At 55.5% G+C, this 17,971-nt stretch overlaps 1 protein-coding gene across 5 annotated transcripts in view; it reads left to right on the top strand.

Moving 5' to 3' along the window:
- Positions 1-17,971, top strand: part of LOC136108540 (mitochondrial Rho GTPase 2) — a 43,462-nt gene that overhangs the window by 21,118 nt on the left and 4,373 nt on the right. For 2 of the 5 annotated variants that reach the window (XM_071815375.1, XM_071815376.1), the window contains 11 exons: positions 1,049-1,243; positions 1,515-1,683; positions 2,025-2,136; positions 2,718-2,889; positions 3,695-3,817; positions 4,500-4,680; positions 5,687-5,817; positions 5,910-6,053; positions 7,191-7,310; positions 7,816-7,900; positions 8,452-8,886. In XM_071815375.1, the coding sequence (XP_071671476.1) occupies positions 1,049-1,243; positions 1,515-1,683; positions 2,025-2,136; positions 2,718-2,889; positions 3,695-3,817; positions 4,500-4,680; positions 5,687-5,817; positions 5,910-6,053; positions 7,191-7,310; positions 7,816-7,900; positions 8,452-8,609 (1,590 nt within the window). In that variant the 3' untranslated portion in view covers positions 8,610-8,886. Of the gene's footprint in view, positions 1-1,048; positions 1,244-1,514; positions 1,684-2,024; positions 2,137-2,717; positions 2,890-3,694; positions 3,818-4,499; positions 4,681-5,686; positions 5,818-5,909; positions 6,054-7,190; positions 7,311-7,815; positions 7,901-8,451; positions 8,887-8,956; positions 9,072-9,532; positions 9,592-10,774; positions 10,857-10,980; positions 11,025-12,287; positions 12,342-12,780; positions 12,834-13,388; positions 13,498-13,677; positions 13,780-14,244; positions 14,344-14,801; positions 14,911-15,164; positions 15,286-16,159; positions 16,245-17,353; positions 17,500-17,573; positions 17,675-17,746; positions 17,878-17,971 lie in introns of those variants that run through there. The other 3 variants (XM_071815378.1, XM_065850386.2, XM_071815377.1) reach the window with 3 other exon arrangements.

Consider the following 17,971-nt stretch of genomic DNA (forward strand, 5'->3'; position numbering starts at 1 on the left):
TCACTAGTGCTTCTTAAGCATGTGTAAATAGTTTGCAGTTACTATATATAGTATCCAAAGGGAAAAACCTTCTTCTGGAGTTCTTATTGCTGCTTAGGTGGAATTGCATAGAAGTAGCCAGGCTTCAAACTGTGAACCTGCTGCCAGGCAGCGATGCCAGCACAAGACGGACGCTCAAGCTGTCTGTTTTGTTTAGGCAGGGGACATTCAAAGGACAAATATGCAATTAGTAAGTTATTGTTTTGCATGAGAGAGGACCTGTGGAGCAGGCAATACGCTCTCTGTGGGCTAGTGAGTCTACTGTTGGAAAAAAGCAATCTTTGCTGGAGAGGAAGAGAGCTTTGTGCTCTCCTTGGAGCAGCGCGGGAGGGGAGCTCTCCTTCAACAGCTCTGGTGTGTGCTGCAGAGAAGATAAAAGCTGAACATCTCCACTCAGCCTGTGGAGCCTGGGAAAGGCAGCAGGAGGGCACTGTCTAGGAGCTGGGCATGTTTTGCCATCACTTAGGCCAGTGACTTCTGCTGTCACCCAGATACAGTACCTTCTATTAAGATCAGGTCCCATCTCAGCTTTGACCTCAGCAAAGGTGACATGTCTGCCTTATTTCAAGACTGTTGTTCACCCTGAGTGCACAGTTTCACTGGAGGGCTGGTGTGGGGCATATGCTGAGGTGTGGAGTAGCTCCTAAGGATGTAGAAACAGCAGAAAATCTGCTCTGTCTGCTGAAATCCCTACCACATCATCCACCGGCTGGTCCAAACGCTGGCTACAGGCTGCATCGCAGGGCTGCATTTGCTACAGCCACCAGCGCAAAGCGTTGGGCCAGTTACATCTGTCCTCATCTTGGCTGAGAGCCCATCGTGTTGTGCAGCTTTTGCTGGGCACACAAGGAGCCATGTCCAGGCCTGGGACCGTGCTCACAGCAGTTGTCTCTGAACAACTGGACAAGGGAACAACACAGTTGGTGCGTGTGTCACAGCATGTGTGCTTGCGAGCATCCTGAAGAGGCACTGAGGCTGCTGACTTTCCTCCTATTCTTTCCTGTTCTACCTAGGGGACTACAGTGATCGAACCATTGCTCTGTGGAACACCTACACTTATGAACTCATGTCATCGACTTGTATCTCAGAGCCAGTCCATGATGTGGCTTTTAGTCCTTTTTCTCACAGAGAACTGGCCTGTGTGGGGAAGGGAGCCGTCATGTTTTGGCTGTTGGAGCAGCAGGGAGCTGATGTCAACCTCAGGGTAAACCTCAGTTTTACCTTTTAAGATTTATGTTCAGCATCTCTGTCTTTTTTTCCAAGCCCCTGGTGAGTGTGATGGAGGGTGTGCCTTCACAAGTCTGTGAGAGCTGATGATTTCTCTTAGTGAGATCATGTTGGCTGACTGTGAGTGGCTTTCAGTTGTATTTGAGGCATTAACTGCATGAACTGAGGGTAGGATGAGTGGTTGGGGTTTTTTTCACATAGATAAGCACAATGTTCTCTCTGAAGTTTCTGTTTTATGTGCTTGGCAGGTTCATCGGGCCCCGGCCCCAGCTGTGCTAGGGCCGGTGGAGCTGACCTCTCTCTGTTACGGTGCCGATGCTCTGCTTTATAGTGGGACCAACTCAGGCCAGATCTGCGTGTGGGACACTGAGACTAATCACTGCTTCATGACATGGGAGGCCGATGAGGGCGAGATTGGTGGGTGCAAATGCTTCAGGTATCTGTCAGGGCTGTACCAAATTCCTTGGGAACTTGTTAGGGAAGAAAAGCAATGAGCCTACAGGCTTCCAGATTTCAGCTGTGCTCAGGAAACCTGTTTGCCATGTTGGATGCAAGATGCGTGGGGTGGCGATTGATCTGTGATCTGGGTTTCCTCATCAGAGCTTTTGGGTTCACCTCTAGTCTGTAAAAACACTGGGTATTGGGCTGTAAAAGACCCCTGCTGCCCTGCCCAAATGAACTGATGGCCTGGCTGTCCAGAGCACACCTTGGGTGATGGGTGGGAGTGGTGGGTGTTCACGGGTGCCCTTTGTTCCCAGGTGTGCTGCTGTGTCGGCACAACAGGCTGCTGAGCGGCAGCAACACAAAGCGCATACGCCTGTGGGAAGTGACTGCTGTGCAGGAGCTGAGGCTGAAAGGTCCCGACGCCAGGTAGGAGCTTGTGGCCGCAGCATCTCTTCTGCACTCACACCGCTCTTGAGAACACTCTGTGCTCTTGAGATGCCCCTAAAATGCTTTTCCCCTTATCTGGCAGCTCCCAGGACCTGAGAGGTGGGTTTTCACAGACAGACATCAGCTCTGCCTGCAACCACACAGCTCCTGTTGCTTTTCGTCCTTAGCTTTTCCTCTCCATCCCATGACTACCAATTCTTTCTGACTGGATCTTTTAACTTAGTTTTTGCCACAGGTAGCTGAACACTCTTAATGCTGGAAATGGGTGGAGTTTATCATGCCTGAAGTTTGTGTCAGTTATTTGTAGAAACTCCTTTAAGAGAATTAATGAGAATACATTGCTTTTGTTTCTTCTCTCACACTATTACATCCTGTTTTCTTTCTTTCTTATAAAGTATAGCTGCAGTGTAAATGCAATGGTGAGTCACTGTTCAGTTTACAGGAGCCCCTCATTGAACTGTTTATCTGCAAGTACCTGACTGGGCTCATTAGAAAATTGTATTTAAAGGAGTGGCTGTTCTCATTTCAGCCAATCCTTTCTCCATCCTACTTTCCTATAGATCTAGCTCGGTCCTGCTACAACATGAGATGACCCTCGATGGGACGATAGTCAGTGCAGCCTTTGATGACTCTCTGGAAATGGGAATCGTGGGCAGCACAGCAGGAACACTGTGGTACATCAACTGGATGGAGAATACGAGCATCCGGCTGATCAGCGGCCACAAGAACAAGGTCAGAGGGGCTGGGCTGCGGTGGTTTGTCCTGCAGTGCGGTGAGTGCTGTGTGTGCTGTCTGTGCCCCAGGACACGTGTGCGGGCTGCAGAAGCGCTCCCTGCTCTGGTCATGGGAGAGCTCAGGGAGCTGCAGGGATCACTAATGCTGATGGGACAATATGGAGGAGTCTAGAGAGAAATGGGCATGCTGAGGAGTCCAGCATCAAAAAGTCTGAGCTCACCTGCTCAAGCCTTAGGTGTGTAATAGCCTCAGCCCAGGAGCAGCTGTGGGCCTTTCTGCTAGAGCAGAAGGATGTCATTTGTAGTCACTAAAGCTTAAATCCTGACTGCTGTGACTTCTGCCTGCCTTCAGTTTGCTAGTTGGACATCCATACAGGAGAACATTTTCTTTGCCTACAATATATAAAACAACAACACCACCAATACAACCACACAAACAAAAAAACCCAACAAATCAAAAAACAGACGAAGAATGACTGTTCTGAATTTTGCTGTTGCTTTTGGGGTACTTTTATGATACAGAAAACAGATTTCAAATGATTGAAGAGAAGGTATTTTACTTAAAACTACATTGTGTAGTACCTAGCTTTGGGGTTAGCTTTACTGCTTTCTATTACAAGCCTAGCTGTCAGCCCAGTATTTGAGGACAAAACCAAAGCACCCAACCTTCCTTTACATCCTTTTACGGATTTTGGCTGGTGTATCTCACAAGAGAGGTCCTGAGAAATGATAGGGCAGAGGAGCTGATGTGCCCTAGGCTGTAGCATTTGTTCCCCTGTTCTCTATCTCTGTTCTTGCTGCAGGTGACCGAAGTGTGCTTCAGTCCTGATGAGACTCACTGCGTAACATGCGGGGAAGACGGCAGCGTGAGGATTTGGTCTCTGGGCAGTATGGAGCTGGTGGTGCAGTTCCAGGTGCTCAACCAGGTAATTGTTTGTATTATGTCAGTCTCTTCCTTGTGGTAGAGCTCACAGTCCACTGCTTGCGTTTGCAAGGACTGTTGTGTCTTCGTGGAACATAGAATCATAGAATAGTTTGAGTTGGAAGGGACCTTCAAAGCTCATCTAATCCAACCCCCTTGCAATGGGCAGGGACATCTCCAAGTGGATCAGGTTGCTCAGGGCCCTGTCCAGCCTGGTCTGGGATGTCTCCAGGGATGGAGATGGGGCATCCACCACCTCTCTGGGCAACCTGGGCCAGCTTCACCACCCTCATTGTGAAAAATTTCTTCCTCATGTCTAACCTGAATCTCCTCTCTTTTGATTTAAAACCATCACCTCTTGTCCTGTCGCAACAGGACCTGCTAAAAAGTCTGTCCCCATCTTTCTTATAGCCCCCTTTTAAGTACTGAAAGACCACAGTACGGTCTCCCTGGAGCATTTTCTTCTCCAGTCTGAACAACCCCAACTCTCAGCCTGTCCTCACAGCAGAGCTGTTCCATCCCTCTGATCACTTTTGTGGCCTCCTTTGGACCCACCCCAACAGGTCCAGGTCTTTCCTGTACTGAAATTCCAGCAAAATAAAGCCAGATAAATACTTGCAGGTGGGATTTTGGTGCTTTTGCTTCCTTCAGTGTGTCATTGGGTCTCTGCCCTCGTTGCTTTGCAGAGCTGCCAGTGCCTGGCCTGGGAGCCTCGTCCCATCGTCGCGTGGGAAGCTGAGAGCCAGCACGTAGTGGCAGGGTACAGCGATGGCACCATCCGCGTGTTCAACATTTCCAGGACAGAGATGGAGCTGAAGATGCACCCCCATGCCGCTGCACTTACGGCGATTGCCTACTCCACGGACGGTGAGGCTGCGTTGGGGAGCGTGGCTTGGTTGTCCCTGGGCTACCCTGACCTCTAGCTGCTGCGCACTGGTGACCTGCCCAGACTCCTGAGGCCACGGAGGGCTGGAGAACTTCTGTCAATGAGCTTTAGTGACTCTGCCAGCTGAGTGTGTGGTAAATGGGCCACAGGAGGTATATTGGCAATGGTATAGGAAAGGGGTTTGGGCACCAGAAACATTCCTTTTTGTCCTCCTGCTTATAATCTGCAGTGGCTCTTCAGTGTGTTAAGGAAGTTCCTTTTCCCCAGGATCCCATAGCAGAGACCCAGACATGGATTCCAGAAATTCTTCTAAAATAAAGAATTTATTCACAAGGTACAGTGTAGAAGAAGACGGACCCTCAGCATGAAAAAACTTGGACAATTACACCCCCACAATCCAAACCCCCACCCTCCGTGCATCATTCCAGGCCAACAGCGAAATTAGAGCCTGGGGTCTCCCTGTTCTTCATAGGAGCGTTTCATTTTCATCAGGCACACCATCAGTTAAAGTTCTGACCTTCAGTTGCTATTTTACACCCACAGCTGGAGAAAATAAGTTCTTGGCAATAGCCAAAACATTATTCTGTTAGACAGCGTTCTGTTCCTTTACTTATCTACAAGGACGCAGCTCCCCTTATCTTCCAGCTTGAGGACTCTGAGGCCTTTTTTAGTTAATGAAGCGGAAAGTTCAAAGGTTCACAGCTTGTAGAAGTTATGCTAAGCAAACTTACTTACACTACAGAAGCAGTTTCTAAACACGTTCTAGAAGAAGAAGTATACCAAATAATTCAATAAGCTATGGCAGGCTGTTGGGTGTTTTAGTGGGTGTCTCCAAGATGTCTTATCTTACCCGGCCCTTGACTCAGAAGTTCCCAGTCTTTCATGGTGTTTTGGGACACTGGTATCCCACAGTCTTAGACTCTTCTCCTATGGTCGTCTTCTTCTTCTACAAGAAGTGTCCCATTCTCTTCTCTCTGCTGCCCACAGGAGAAATTATCTTATCGGGGAGCAAGGACGGGCTCGTGGCTGTCAGCAGCTCTCACACTGGAATGACTCTCCGTGTCCTCGCTGACCACAAAGGCTCCCCCATCACTGTCCTCCAGTGCATCAGGAAGCAGGTGAGAACTCACCCCTTGTCCCGGTGCTGGGCAGGAGCAAGTTCCCTGCTTCTGTACTGCCAGAATCACAGCATTGCTTTTGTCTTCCATAGTACCGTGATTTTGGGGTGGAAGGAAGTGAGCTCTGGCTGGCCACCAGCTTGGACCGGCGGGTCAGCGTCTGGGCCTCCGACTGGCTGAAGGACAAGTGCGAGCTCCTCGACTGGCTCAGCTTCCCGGCTCCTGCCAGCCCCGAGGTGAGTGTGGCCCCTGCCTGCTTGTGATGTGGGTCTCAGCAGCAGCCAAGTTGGAGGAGGGATGATGCCTCAAGGCTCTGAGTGGGATGGAGCCAAAGGGAGTGTGCATGCTTAGGAAAGTCATCTTCATTAGTTCTGCTCCCTGTAAAGTATCTTGTTAATTCACTTTCTTGCATGTCAGAAGGCAGTGTGAATTGTAGCAGCACCTAACTGCTGGGAAGCACTGACTTTGTAAGCATCAGGAGTCAAAACTGCATCTGCAAAGACCTGACACCCCTGTGCTATGCAAAACTGAGCACAGGCAGCAGTGAGCACAGTGTGCAGAAAAGACCTAATTATCAGCATGCTGCTAACGTTGACACTTCCAAAGAGCATGAATATTCAGAGCCTGGAGCCTGGTGGTGCGTTCATAGAGCGAAGTACTCCAGCCCTGTGTGTCTGTGATGCTTTGCAGAACACTGGCTCCAACCCAGGTGTGGGATTTGTGCAGAGGACACCTGCTAGAAAGGGACGAGGGTCTGTATTGGGCAGGACGTGGAGATGATCCCCAGTGCACGTGACATTCAGCAGAAGGGAGCTGGGTCTTTTTGGGTGACAAGCAGTGATGCCTCAGCCTCCCACCCTCAGGGTCAAGCACCATCTGGGCCCATACAGCAGTTGGATTCTGTCAACATTTCTTTTGCTTGTTTCTAAAACAATAGATTTCCTCTCCATGAAGGAAACTCACTACAATTCTCTCCACAGTGAACTGAAGAAGTACTAAAGGTCTGTTTTCTGGGCCCTATTTTCCTGTGTTAAACCAGTCCATAACCCAATGCCACCTCCAGGCCCATGTAGCAATAATGCTGTCATGGAAATTCAACCTGTTGGACCCTTGTGTGTCCCACTCCTTTGACAGTAAACAATTTCCTTCAGGATTCTGTGGCAGTGTGTGGTTGCTCCTTGCTTTGCCATGAGCACATCTGAGATGGCAATGCAAGAGGGAGGAAACAGCCTCCACCGTACTAATTTCCTGCTACTTGGACACCCACAGCCCAAGGGCTGGTGTCTCTCTGTGCTCTCCTTTTTTTCCCCACCGTGGTGGGTCGGCCTGGAGAAGCTAGCCTCAACTTTCTTCCCTTCGGTTTCCCTCACCAGGGTCTCAGCAGCCTCCCGCCCAGCTTGGCTGCCTTCTGCCCTTGGGAACCCAGTACCCTCGTCTATGTTGGCTTTGGGATGCAGAAGGAAGCCTTGTTTTACAGTCTGCGCAAGAAACAGGTACCCTAGCCCTGTCAGGGTGGCATGGGCGCTCGTCTGCTGCTGCGGGCCATGGCCACGTTGAGCAAGGCATAGTGCGGGGAGGCAGCGCTGCCCTGTGCGTAAAGCCAAGTCTGAAGGCGTGGGGTGGGTTCAGGCAAGCAGCTGCTTAGGGCAACAGCTTTTCATCTCAGAAACTCCTGAGCCTGGCCCAGGTGAGCGACAGGGCCCTGCCCCTGCCTTGGGCTGCATCTGGGCAGGCTGCCAGTCCCTGCTGCTGCCCTGCTGCCTTTCCATGATGGGAAGGGAAGGTGTTTGCTTTCAGGAGCACTAAATCATTGAGACGAGTCTCCTCTGGCGAGCTGATGCCTTTGGCAGGTTTCCGAGCTCTAAGAGGTGCTGTGCATCTGTCAGCCTCCCCTTTGAGAGGAGCCCTTTACCCTCCTAACAACTGTCACTGCAGCAGCTCTGGTCTCCTGCCTGCTCATTTCTGAGGTGTTGGTGTGTTTCTTTTGCTGGAGCACAGATTGTTGAGAAGATCTCCCTGCCGTACTTTGCCACATCGCTCAGCCTGTCTCCTGCAGCACGCTTCATGGCTGTCAGCTTTGGCGGTGAGTACTGGAGGATGCTGTGGGCTCTGCTGCCCAGCTTGCCTTTGGTGGGGAGGGATCTGTCCTTCTTCCTCTGAGTGGGGGGAAACCAAGAGTCTCTTTTCCTTTAAATGAGAGAAATGTGTACAGACACCAGCCTGGGTTCTTAGACCCTGGGTGCCACAGTCTTGGGACTGTGGGTAGCTGCCTGGGTGCTAGGCAGGGTCTGTGTCAGGCAAGGAGAAAGCTCTGTAAGACACAGGTCAGAAACGATGCATGAGCTCAGTCCTGTTCATCAATAAGCAGGATTTGTCCTGCTTCCCTAACGCCTGCTGCTGCATTGCTTACTGCAGTGTGACAGTCTAACATACAGCATGGAGCTGCCATGTCATGCTCTCTCCCCATTACCAGCCATCAATTGCTGTCCCCTGTCACTCAGCTCATGGACAAGCAGTGCAGGAGGGCGACAAGGCTCTGGGGGAGGTGACTGGGAAGGGTGCTCCTGGCAGGGACAAGCCTCATGGTGGCAGAGCCTCCTTCCCTGAGTACTGAGCTCCCTCCTTTCCCCACAGAACGGCTGCTGAGGCTGCTGCACTGCCCCACCAGTGATGTGCAGGACTACGCCTGCCACGATGACGCTGTCCACCTCTGCCGCTTTGCGCCCTCGGGCTGCCGCCTCCTTACAGCCTCCCACAGCACCGTCCTCCTCTGGGAGCTCATAGGCAGCTGAGCACGGAGGCCCCTGGTCCATCTGCACTGCTCAGCAGGGACAGTAGGCTTGGGGGGGCCCTGGGCCGGGCCCTGGCTTCCCCAGTGGGGCACCAGCTCCTGGGCCAGTCCCCGGCTTAGGCCTCAACCAGGCCCCAGCCACAACCTCCCCTCTACCAGCGGGCTGCTGTGGCCGGGCGCGGCGTGGGGGCCGCAAGCCAGGCCCGGGCGGTTGCGGGGTGTGTTTTACGGCCCCGTTTGCTCTTTGGTTTTGTTAATAAAACATGGAAAGGTGAAAACAGGTCGTCTCGGAGTGCTCGGCGCCGCCCCCACCCGCCAGGGGGCGCCGCTCTGCCCGCGACGCTCTGCGCCGCCGCTCGCTGGTGTGACCGGAAGCGGCGGGGACAGGGGGGACGCGGTGGCGGCCCCGGGAGCGGCGGCGCCGCCATGAAGCGGGACGTGCGGATCCTGCTGCTGGGGGAGGGTAAGGCGGGGGAGGCCACCGGGATGGCCTGGGACCCGGGGAGTGCCGCTCGGCATCGGGAGGGCCTCACCTGCGGGGGAGCCCGGGGGGAGCGGCCCAGCGGGGCGGGAACCGGGTGCCCCCGGTAGCAGCGCTCTCCGACCGCCCTTGCTAGCCCGCGGGCCCTCGTTACAGGTGGCTTCTGTGGGCAAGGCCCTTCCCGCGGGCTCCTTCCAGCAGCCCCGGGCTCCCTCCGCGGGCAAGCCAGGCTGCTCCGCGGTACTGGCCTCCGCCCCGGGGCCTCCCGCTGGGCAGGGGCACCGGCGGCCCTTTCGCCCACGGTCCGAGCCGCTCCGCGCCCCGCGGGTGTGCGTGACACCAGCCGCTGGCTCCGGTCGTGGCAGCCACCTGCGGTTACCCCCGGCCCGTGTACTGCTCGGGCTCTAGCCGGGCGGTGTCAACGTCCTCCCTTTTTTTCCTAGCCCAGGTGGGGAAGACATCGTTGATCATGGCTCTGGTGGGCGAGGAGTTCCCGGAAGAGGTGAGTGTGAGTGAGGGACCCTGGGCCCCTCGCTGGGTGTCTCCTCAAGCACTCTGTGACGGCTCTGTCCTCAGCAGTGGCTCTGTCCCCAGCAGTGTTACCCCCGGGTGGAGCTGTTGGGGGGTGTGTGCAGCTCTCTGGGGCTTGGGGGCAGCCACGGCGCTGGTTCAGTGGAGTTTAAGTCTGTGAGGACCGTGCAGAGCTGCAGCTGAAATGGTGGGGTCTTCAGTCTGTGCTCTGATCCCTGCCATGGGGCACGGTCTGTGCTGGGGAGGGGCACAGGTACCTCCCAGGGTCCTGCTCATTGCTGCTGCAGCCGTACTGCTGCTGAGGGTTTCCGTGTCCACCAGTGCCCCAGGCCATAGGGCCCAGCCCTGTGCTCTGTGGCGGGGCTGTTTGCTCCCCACCTGTGGCCTTGGGGCTGTGGCACCAGCACAGAGCCCTTAGAAGGGGCTGATCCACGTTCAATGCCCCCTGTGCATGGCTGGAGTTGGGCCTGGTGCTTTGAGCTGGGCCATCTGTGAGGAGCAGCGTCCGGCCTGCCTGTGTGTGCCCCTGGGAGTCTCTGGCTTGGCAGCTCGCTGTCCCATTGCAGGTCAGATACAGAAACAGGGTCGGTCTGGCCAGATGTGTTTGCCCTGTGTCATCATGTGGCTTGTCTCAGTGCCCGCAAGCAGATGGTGCCTTCTGCGATGTTTGCGCTGGGAAGCATCAGCCCAGGGCTCAGGGAAGGACTGGCTCCTTGCACCTTCCTGTGCTCTCGCAGCAGAGCCCGGACAATCGGCTTAATGCTTCTCCCAGCTGCCGAGAGGTCAGACTGGAGAGCCAGGAGAGTACGGGGGGCTTATCTGCAGAGCCATAGCAAGGGTGGCAGCGCTGACTTGTCTGAAAGTTGCTTTTTTCGTGGGACTTGGCTGTTTGGATCTGTGTCTTGAGTGAGGGCTCAGGGCTGGGAGACGGTTGATGGTTTCGCTGCGGGGACACTGCGCGATGGCTGGACTGCAGCGAGCCAAGCTGTGGCTGCAGCCTGGTGGACCAGGAGCGATCCGTGGTCTGGAGGTCATCCCACTGTGACCAGGAGGGCACTGGGCAGTGGCCATGTCGGGATCTGAAGTTCCTTGTCATCTGTCCTCTTGGCTGCATTCAGCATGGCTGGCTGGAACGGAGTCTGCTGGCTTTGCAGGTGCCCCCTCGCGCGGAGGAGATCACAATCCCGGCTGATGTCACCCCCGAGAAGGTTCCCACACACATAGTGGACTACTCAGGTGGGGCCCCATCCCTCCTGGCTCCCTGCCAGCCTTGTTTCTCCCCTTCTCTGCTCTTCTGAGGGGAGCGGGAAGGGGTCCCCACTGCCAGGGGAGGTTGGTGACGGCTCTCTTCCCCATCCAGAGTCAGAGCAGACGGAGGATGAGCTGCAGGAGGAGATCGCTAAGGTGAGTTGGGCTGGGTGGCAGTTGTGCGACGGGAGCCTGTGGTGCCCACAGCCCTGCAGCCAACAAGTGACACATGGCTGCTTGTTCTCCCCATTCACCTCCCGGAGATGCATAGGCAGTTGGTTATCTGTGGATTAATGCTATCGGTTTGTTTTGAGGTTTGTTTAATCCTTCTCTGCTTTGTAAGCTGTGGTGTGTGGCTTGCCATGGCCCTCCAGGGAGCCTCCAGAAGGAGAGCACAGTGGGGCGTGGCTCACTGCCCATCAGGAGGTGGAGGCTGCTGAGCAGATGATGTGCTTGTAGCCTCAGGATGTTCCCGGCAGACTCAGAAGAGAGGAGAAGCAGTTGCTGAGCTTGGGCAAGACCCCCCCAGCTCCCTTCATTAGGTCCTTGTGGCTGCCTGTTGAAGCAGTGGCACAGAGGAGCTGGTTTGGGAGCTGGAGCCCCAGCAAACGCTGGGCGGGGAAGAATGAGGGCTCCGATGTCCCTCAGAGCAGCTACAGAGGAATAATCCAGCCGGATGGCTGGGGTGTGCCCAGCTGCTCTTCTCTGCCCTGGGATTAACCTTGGCTCTGTACAGAGGAGGACCTCTTGATTACAGATAATAGAACTGTTTCTCTCCTGTGTGTCTCACATGAGCAATGCGATTTAATCTCTCCACCTTGGCAGCTAATGGCCAAGGAGCAGAGCTGGTGGGCATGGGGCTCCTGCTCCCTCCACCCAGACAGCAAGAGTGTACAGAGGCTTAAATCGGCTCCAGGAAATCCTCCCTAAACCCTTGTGTGTCCTCAGGATTAGCGCTAAACTCTCTCCTGAAAGGGCCAGTGATCCCTCCTGTCTGCTTCACATAAAGCGTTGGTGGCAGTACTGTCTGCGCGGGGTTGGAGAGGGAGGAGGGCAGCACTGCCGGCCCAGCACGTGGCACTGACGGAGCCATTGTGGGGACATGGTGAGGGGTGGGCGCACGGAACCAGGACATCAGGCAAGGAGGCAGATGTGCTGGTGGTAGCTCCTGCAGCAGAGGAGCCAGGCTTTGCTCTGAGCAGCCCCTTGTAGAGCTGCTCTTGGCAGTGGGCGAGTCATCACTGTCGGAGGGCTGTCTGTATGTCTGCATACTCGTGTGCGCTCTACCACCGCTGCCAGGTTTCAGTGCAGGCGCCCCAGCAGCATGCGGGGATACAGCATGGCTGTGCCTTGGGCCTCCCTGCTGCAGGGGTGCACTGGGACCCTCACTCACCACCCATTGCCACTTCTCTCTTGCAGGCCAACGTGGTCTGTGTGGTGTACGATGTCACCAAGGAGGTCACCATCGAGAAGGTACTGGGTCCCGTGCTGGAGTCTTGAGTGGCCCCGGTCCAGCAGCAGCACCAAAGGGAGTGGTGTTCCCAGCATCAGGTCCTTCCTGGTTGTGCCAGCTTTTTGGTGCGGGCCAGTACTGATGCCCACCAGCCCTGCAGGGTTTTGGGGTTTGATACACCTGCAAGCAGAGGCAGGCTGAGCACAGCCCAGGCTTGCTCCCACTCTGGTTGTTGTCCTTATGTGCTGGGGGGCAGCAGGTTAGTAGGTTTGTCACATCCCTCTGCTGGCATCCAGCATCCCTGGGTCTGCCCTGCCTGCTGGTGCGGGGGAATGCCAAGGAGCAGATGGCTGCAGGGCCCTACCGACTGCTGCGGTGCTGGTGCTGGGAGCTGTGCTGGGAGCTGCCTCTCCCTCTCCAGGCTGTGCTGACAGACCTTTCCCTATGCTTGCCTTTCAGATTCGCACAAAGTGGATCCCCATGGTGAATGGGGGAGTTGAAAAGGGCTCCAGGTACTGTGTGCGACGTGGTCCACAGGCGCAGAATTAGGGGATTCTGGAGGCTGTGGGGTGCCTGGCAGCTTCATTCCCTACTGAGGTTGCTCAGATCAAACCAACTTTGCAGTTTATGGCAAGACCACTTGTACGGAAGGACATGGGGGCTTTTCTCCCTTGCAGATCTAGCTGAGGCAGAGGGCTGTGGGAGGAAGAGGGTTTCTTACCCCCTTGATCTCAGCCATTCAGAGAGAGGAGGCTGCTGAGGGAGTACGGGAGCACAGAAGCCACAATCTGTGTGTAGATCACTTGGACAGAAGGCTGCTGTGCTGGATTAAAGGCTCCTGAACATATTGTTGCTGGGTGAAAGCGTAAGCAGGATCAGGCAGTCTGTTTCTCCAGATGGATGCTCCCAGCCGTGGGAGGCAGGAAAGCTGCTCTGGACCTTGCGGAGAAGGATAGGGAGGCTTCCCCGCTGCCTGGGAGCACATGTGGCTGGGCCAGCGCTGAGACTGAGAAGGAGGTGGCCTCAGTCGTGCTCTCTGACTCTTTGTTTGGTTTTTTTTCCCCCAGGATCCCCATTATTTTGGTGGGAAACAAGTCTGATCTGCAGGTGGGGAGCTCCATGGATGTCATCTTGCCCATCATGAACCAGTTCTCGGAGATTGAGACCTGTGTAGAGGTGAGGGAACTGGAGGGTTTTCCTTTTGGTTTTTTTCCTAATGGTGGACAGGCATTGCTTTGTGCTTTGATGCACATCTTGTCTGGCTTGAGGAGCTTGTGTCATCCTCTCTCTGTCCCCTTGTCACCAGCCTGTTGCCTGTCCCCACTCACAGGGCTGTCTCTTCCTTTGAATCCCCAGTGCTCTGCCAAGAACCTCAAGAACATCTCTGAGCTCTTCTACTACGCCCAGAAAGCTGTGCTGCACCCCACCGCCCCCCTCTATGACCCAGAGGAGAAGCAGGTAGGAAGCACCGCTCACAGCCCCCTCAAGGAGTCTCCTGCCCATCACAGCACTCTGAGCTGGTGCTCTGCTTTTGACCCTGAACAGTAGAGTGGAAAGTTTGGGCTGAGGCAGCCAGAACAAGGGGAAAGCGTTACCCCTGGGCAGAGCCTACAGAGGGAAAAATACCCATTTCAGTGCAGCCAGCTGAGTATATCCAGGCCAGAGAGATCTGCAAGGACCAGGGACATGTTGGGGCCAAAGCCCTTGTGGTCCAGACCATGGTGGGAAAGGGGCCAGAAGAAACCTTCCCCATGGGCTGTCCTGCTTCTGACTCCCAGCTCCGAGATGCCTGTGATACTGGCCTAGCTGGGCCATGCTCCCAGCCAGCACAGGAAGGGAGCCCCTCTGCACATGGGGTTATAGGAGGAAGGGCCAGGCTGAAGGTCATGCCCTATTTTTGTCACTGTGGTTGGTCCCTTGCAGCTGAAACCTGCATGTGCGCAAGCGCTGACACGGATTTTCAACCTCTCGGACCAAGATAACAACCAAATCCTTAGTGATGATGAACTCAACTACTTCCAGGTAGGGCTGGCTGCAGAGCTGAGATATTTTCCAGTCCATTGTGGAAGGCCTCTGTGGTCCCCTTTCCATCCAATACCAGGCAGAAAGACTGCCCCTCTCCAAACACAGCCTTCCTGTTTGCATTCAGTACTTCTGCTGTTGCACAGCTAAAGCACTGTAGGGTGCATCTCCAAACACATGGGGATCCGCAGGTCTCCCATTTTTACTAAGCTTGGGCTGAGTTTGCTCTGCAGTGGGAAGAGCAGAAGGCTCTGAAGGTGTTGAGAGTCAGATGTTATTGGGATGCTGAGGAACAGGGCCTTGGTCAAGGTTTAAGCCAGTAACCCTGAGCTGGGTGGATTTTCTCACCTAGAAATCCCATCTCCTTACTAAGGGAGAGAGGTGCTGGTGAGACAGAGGGTGATGCTGTCTATGTGCTTTGCTTTACTGGCAATGACCTTCTTCCTCTTGGGAGGTAGAAATCCTGTTTTGGAAACCCGCTGGCTCCCCAGGCCCTGGAGGACGTGAAGATGGTTGTGTGGAAGAACACCACAGATGGGGTGCAGGACAATGGCCTGACGTTGAACGGTAACAGCGCAGGGGCTCCATGCCCCTTCCCATCTCATTGCGAGGGACTCTGTCCTCAGGCTGAGCCTCCTGGCTGTCATTCTAAGTCTAGTTAGTCCCTCTTGTCAAAGCAAGTCTGAGCCTGCCGCGGCTACGAGAGCTCTCCGTCCCGACAGCCTGTTTTCCCAGGGAAAGCATGGTCTTGAGGAGTGGCTCCCTGAGGCTGAGTGCTCGGTTGGCCCCACTGTGCCTGAGCCGCCCAATCTCTCCTGCAGGCTTCCTCTTCCTCAATACGCTCTTCATCCAGAGGGGCCGGCATGAAACCACCTGGACGATCCTTCGCCGCTTTGGGTACGACGACGAGTTGGAGCTGACGGATGACTATCTCTACCCACAGTGCGTATCCTGCCGTGGAGTGGGGTGGGCAGGGTGTGACACCACCATGGTGCTCAGCTTGACCTCCCCAGCACCTTTGCTTGCTCTTTTCTCCGCCCTGGGCTCTACCACATTCCTCAGCTGAGGCTGAATCTGCACCCTTGTCTCATGGTCAGATTTATGCTCCCCACTGTCCTCTTGGGGCAGGAGCTGACATGAAGGGTTGGTGGCAAATACAACAGGCCTCGGAGCTGCTGCCTGTGCTACTGGCTCTGATGTAGGCAGGCAAGGAGGTGGGGAATGGAGGCCTGTCCCTGACTTCCCTTGACATCAGCAAAGGGTTTTTGAAGGCTGTTCTGTCCCCGCCTGAGCTGAGGCAGAACGGTTCTGTCAGGAGCAGTGAGCTGTCAGCATAGCCCTCCTGACTGATTCCACAGCTGCTGTCTCTTCTCTGCTCCCTGCCACCCTGGAGGTGGTGATCTGGCAGTAATGAAAGGGGTTGGCGTGTGAGCTGCTTCATGCTCTCCCCAGACAGCAGGCTGTGCGGGGAGGCGACAGGGATGTGCTGGTGGAAGGCACCCTGAGGGTAGCTGTGCCCTGCTGAAGCCCTGGGCACGAGCCAGAGTGAGGGCTGCATCATCTCCCTGGCTGCTTGGGCAGCACAGATGTACCAAGGAGAGGTCACTGTGCAGCCTCGAGGCCTCCTGCCGAAAGCGAGAGACTGTGTCAGAGCATAGCCGTGCCTGGAGAAAACTGCTGACCTTGAGCGGGGATGGGGAGTGGGGGCTGTGTGCTGAGGGTGAGCTCTGGCTTGGCCAAGGACCTGCTCACACGCTGCTCTTTGTCCAGGGTTTGAGGAGGTGTGGGAGCTGCTCACTTGAGTCTCTTCCAACAGGTTCCGCCTGCCCCCTGGCTGCTCCACAGAGCTCAACCACCTGGGTTACCAGTTCCTGCAGCGGCTGTTTGAGAAGCACGACAAGGTGGGCAGCGTGTGGTGGAGCTGCCTGGAGAGGGGACACTCTCTGCTTGGCCTGCACGCCTGGGTGTACCTGGTCTCCTGTCCACCCCACTGTTCCAGGGAGCAGATGCAGCGCCAGTGAAGGGCTTTTCTTTGCCACAGTGCTCCCTTCATGGCTTCTTGCTGAGGCTTTGGGAGTAGGAGGTGGCCACAGTGAGCTGTAGGTAGCCTCATGGCATGTCAAGGGCATGGACTTGTGATCACTACCCTTGACTAAAGGGCAGCCAGTAAAATTTGAGCCTTCAGGGGATGGGTCTAATTAACACCAAGCTGGCATAGCCCCTCAGTGCCTGGCTGCAGCAGGTGTCGGCAGGGACAGCGGGCACAGATGCTGGCCTGGAGCCAGGCACCAAGCATCTACACGGCTGCCAGCCCCGTGGAGGGGGTGCCAGGCCGGAGAGAGGGAGTGAAAGCAACTGATTTGTGCCATACTCTTGCTCTTTGGAAAGAGAAAGCAAAAGCAGGGGATGTGTTGGATCTGCAGGCACCTGCTTGGACTAGTTATCCAGATGTTGGTGTGTGCCTGGGCTACAGGAGCTCTTTGGCCATGAGGAGTTGCAGCATGGAGTCCCTGGGTGCCTGGACGCTGGCAGATCCTCTGTAGCATGACCCTGTCACACCTGAGCCTGAAGGTGCTGCATTGGTGTGCATTTAACTGGTGGCCCAGTTGTCACCCACAGACCTTGTGTTAGTTACCCTGCAGCACGGAAGGCCAAGCTGGAGTGATGCGGGCTGCTGTGGGGCGGCTGGCCTCAGGGAAGCTCAGGGCTGTGGGGGGAGTGTAGATGTGTCCTGCCCAGTGATTCCAGCTGCAATCGCAAAGCAGAACCCACCTGTCTCTTGCAGTGATGGGAGTTCCTGGGCACAGGCTGTCTGCATGCTCACGCAGTTCTGGCCTTGCTTACAGTTGATTTCTGCCATTGAGAGCATCCCTGTGTTATTCTGCAGCAGCAAGCAGGGTGGCTTGTGTGCCGAGCACCCTCTCTGGACCCTGACAGTGCTTGGTGTGGCTGCAGAGAGCTGCATGAGCTGTGTCCCGCCTCAGCTGCTGACTCCTCTTTGTTTCAACAGGACCAAGATGGAGCCCTCTCACCTGCAGAGCTGCAGAACTTCTTCAGCGTCTTCCCCTGTGTGCCCTGGGGCCCTGAGCTCTACAACACGGTATGCACCACTGATAAAGGCCTGCTTTCCCTGCATGGATTCCTCTGCCAGTGGACGTAAGCTCAGCCCCTCTCCCCTGCCTTTGGTCACATCACTTTGCCCTTGCTGACCTTGTGCTCCATCTCTCCAGGCTCGTGGCTTACCTGGATGTGCGGCACTGCCTGGAGTGCCTGGGCTACATGGGCTACCCCATCCTCTCGGACCAGGACTCCCAGACACAAGCCCTCACGGGTACGGCCATGCCCTCACCTCCTGTCATGGCTTGGGTCCCTCCTCTCACTCACCCAGACTCTCTCCTGCCAGTGACCCGGGAGAAGAGGATTGACCTGGAGAAAGGCCAGACCCAGCGAAATGTCTTCCTCTGCAAGGTGCTGGGAGCCAGGGGCGCAGGCAAGTCTGCCTTCCTGCAGGCCTTCCTCGGCAGGAGCCTGGCGGTGAGTGGCTGCTCCCCTCTCCGGCTCGCTGCGACAGGGTGTCCCGGTGAAGCAGGAGGCAGAGCCATGAGGCGGTTGAGCGGTCTGTTGCGTG

Source organism: Patagioenas fasciata, chromosome 15 (genome assembly GCF_037038585.1).
Source record: "Patagioenas fasciata isolate bPatFas1 chromosome 15, bPatFas1.hap1, whole genome shotgun sequence".
Lineage (NCBI taxonomy): Eukaryota > Metazoa > Chordata > Aves > Columbiformes > Columbidae > Patagioenas > Patagioenas fasciata.